The 2,587-nt window shown below is 45.1% G+C and overlaps 1 protein-coding gene across 1 annotated transcript; it reads left to right on the forward strand.

The window, feature by feature from the left end:
- The first annotated feature begins 1,891 nt into the window (after positions 1–1,891).
- Positions 1,892–2,365, forward strand: LOC119583315. The gene is made up of 2 exons (XM_037931786.1): positions 1,892–2,115; positions 2,182–2,365. Exons 1-2 carry the CDS (start codon positions 1,892–1,894, stop codon positions 2,363–2,365), a joined length of 408 nt encoding a protein of 135 aa, XP_037787714.1.
- Positions 2,366–2,587: the final 222 nt, after the last annotated feature.

Consider the following 2,587-nt stretch of genomic DNA (forward strand, 5'->3'; position numbering starts at 1 on the left):
GAGTGTTTTTCGAACCTGGAGAGGCCAGTCGCTCCTGTACTACTGCTTCCCAGATGTTGGAGTTGATGTTCAGTTCAAGGCCTACAAGTCTCTTTTGTGGTCTGCTTGTGGAGCGTTTGCCTGTGGCCAGTTCTCCATGATGGAGATCCTTCGGGATTCCAAGCCAGCGCGTGGGCCTCTACTTCAGCAGGTGGTACATGCTGTTGTTTGCAACTTTGTCCTGCCAGGTGATAAGGGGGATGCATCAGAGACAGTGCATAGGAGGAGGTGGGGGGGGGGGGTAAATGAAGAATTCTAATTTGTATTTATACAGATTTACAAAGAATTCTACTCAATCTGTCAAGGAAATCTTACCCAGTAAATAGAAAGTATCTCATATAAAAATGCCTTGAAGTAAAGAGCATTGATTGCATGTTCATTAAGGATATTTTCGAAGTGCATCGCAATATAGTTGAGGTGTGTCAATGTGATCTTCAGATCACCCCACAGTAAGATGGTAGTCTGATAGTTGGGGTTTCGCCACCAGATGAGAGTGACTGAGGGCGTGCAGTGTGTGGCATTCCTAGAGCTCAAGGCTCATGTTCTCCTCACAAAACACTCAATCAGTGTGAGGGAATTGTCTTTATCCGAGATCTGATGAGGTATTCTGAGAAGAGACTGTTAGAGGAACTAAAGAAGTTCAAGGTAGTGGCAGTAAAGCATTTTAAGAAGTTGATGGTGTGGAACAATCGACACTAGCTATTCTTCTAACTTTTGGAACACCTTCCGGAATCGATTAAGTAGACATGGTACCACCTCAAGATAAAGTCTTATGTGCCCAACCTGATGTGGTGCTACCACTGCCAGGGTGATGGTAATGGAACCAATTCTTGCTGTTTTAAAGAAAATGGAAAACCAAAAGTGCGTGTTAAATGTGTCACAACTGTCTAGGTCCAGTATGCTGTTACCACTGCAATGAAACCCATGAAGCTTCTTCAAATCAATGTATAAGGTACAAGTTTGAAAAAAAAAGTGTTGGTAATAAGGAGCAAGGAAAAAGTTAGTTTTCCAGAGGCAATGCATAGTGCCCATGTGCTATTCACACAGCCAGGTAGGTCCTTTGCATCATTTCTAGCCCAACCTCCTTCCTGTCATCCTTTATCCTCCAATACACCACTCATTCTACCACAGTTCGATCTCATTTCTCAAATGAAGCTTCAGATAAAAAAAAATGCCTCTGGTGAGTTGGTGAGGGGTCTATTGAGGAGACTCCTCCCAAGGTAAGGTCTTTGGAGCTGTCAGGCGAGTCTTCAGAGGCCTCAGTGGTGACAGCTCCAGCTGTCACCACATCTGCAGGAGCCTCCACTGCTAAACAGAATGACCCTGAACCAAAGGCTCAGGTTAGCCCTTTGCCCAAGCAAAGCAATCCTGAACCCTGTCCCAAGGACTCCTCCCAAGGTAAGGTCTTTGGAGCCATCAGGCAAGTTTCAGAGGCCTCCAAGGTGACAGCACCATCTGCCACCTCATCCAAGGGGTCTAGCTGCCAGACAGCATGCCCCTGAACCAAATGCTCAGGTCCACCCTTTGCCCAGGCATAGTAATCCTCAGCCTGTCTAAAGAAAGCCTGTGGAAAATAGTTCCACAGGTAAGCATCTCTCCTTAAGGCACTCCCAAGATGCTACTATGGTTAAGCCTGTCAACCTGAAGAACTAGATACCCTGATTCTATGGAAATGTCAGGGAATTCATGAAAAATGGGAGGATTGCAATATCTGATAGTTTCATGTAACCCAGTTTATATATGCCTACAAGAGATTATGACCATGGAAAATCAACCAATTTCCCTGAGAGGATTCCAAGTTCAAGCCTATCATGGGACCTTTGATAATGGTCCTCAAGAAGGAATAGCAGTGATGGTACGTCAAGATATTTTGTCCCGGGCCATCCACCTGCAGATGACATTGCAGGTGAAAGCCATGTGGATAAGCTTGACACAACCTTACACTGTTGCATCCACCTGCCTTCCTCCGCATAATCTCAACATAGATGATTTGGAAGACCTACTTGGGCAGTTGTCTCATATATTTCTACTCTTAGGAGATTTCAGTGGCCAGCATCACCTCTGGGATGACACTTTGTGCAACCTTCTAGGAAGGGCCTTGGAGTCCTTGTTCTCAAGAGTAGATGCAGTCTTTCTGAACAGTGACACACCCACACACTTCCAAAATCAAGCTGGGACATTCTCTAATATCAACCTGTCAGCTGGTTCACCTGGTTCACAGCTGGATCTTACCTGGCATAGAACACTTACATGTAAGCAACCACTTTCCAATACTATTAGAGGTGAATGGCATACCAGCCAATGGGGTGAAGATATGGCACCTTGAACATGCAGAATCTTTTTGGATCAATTACAGTAATGAATGGGTTCCAGTGTGTTCAAAATGCTGTTGATCACTTCACATCACGAATTCACTTTGCAGTATAAGCATCACTTCTCAAAAGTAGCGGGTAGTACAGACGACCTCCAGTACCGTGGTGGTCTGATGAATGCCAACAAGTTGTCAGAGCAAGAAAAGCTGTACCAAGGCGGCTGAAATGATACCCTA

Source organism: Penaeus monodon, chromosome 17 (genome assembly GCF_015228065.2).
Source record: "Penaeus monodon isolate SGIC_2016 chromosome 17, NSTDA_Pmon_1, whole genome shotgun sequence".
NCBI lineage: Eukaryota > Metazoa > Arthropoda > Malacostraca > Decapoda > Penaeidae > Penaeus > Penaeus monodon.

Excerpts from the sequence above, each read along its gene's own strand:
- LOC119583315 (XM_037931786.1), top strand. The coding sequence starts at position 1,892 with ATGGTACGTCAAGATATTTTGTCCCGGGCCATCCACCTGCAGATGACA. Across the intron at positions 2,116-2,181 it reads CACCTCTGGGATGACACTTT|TGACACACCCACACACTTCC; the intron begins GTGCAACCTTCT and ends CTTTCTGAACAG.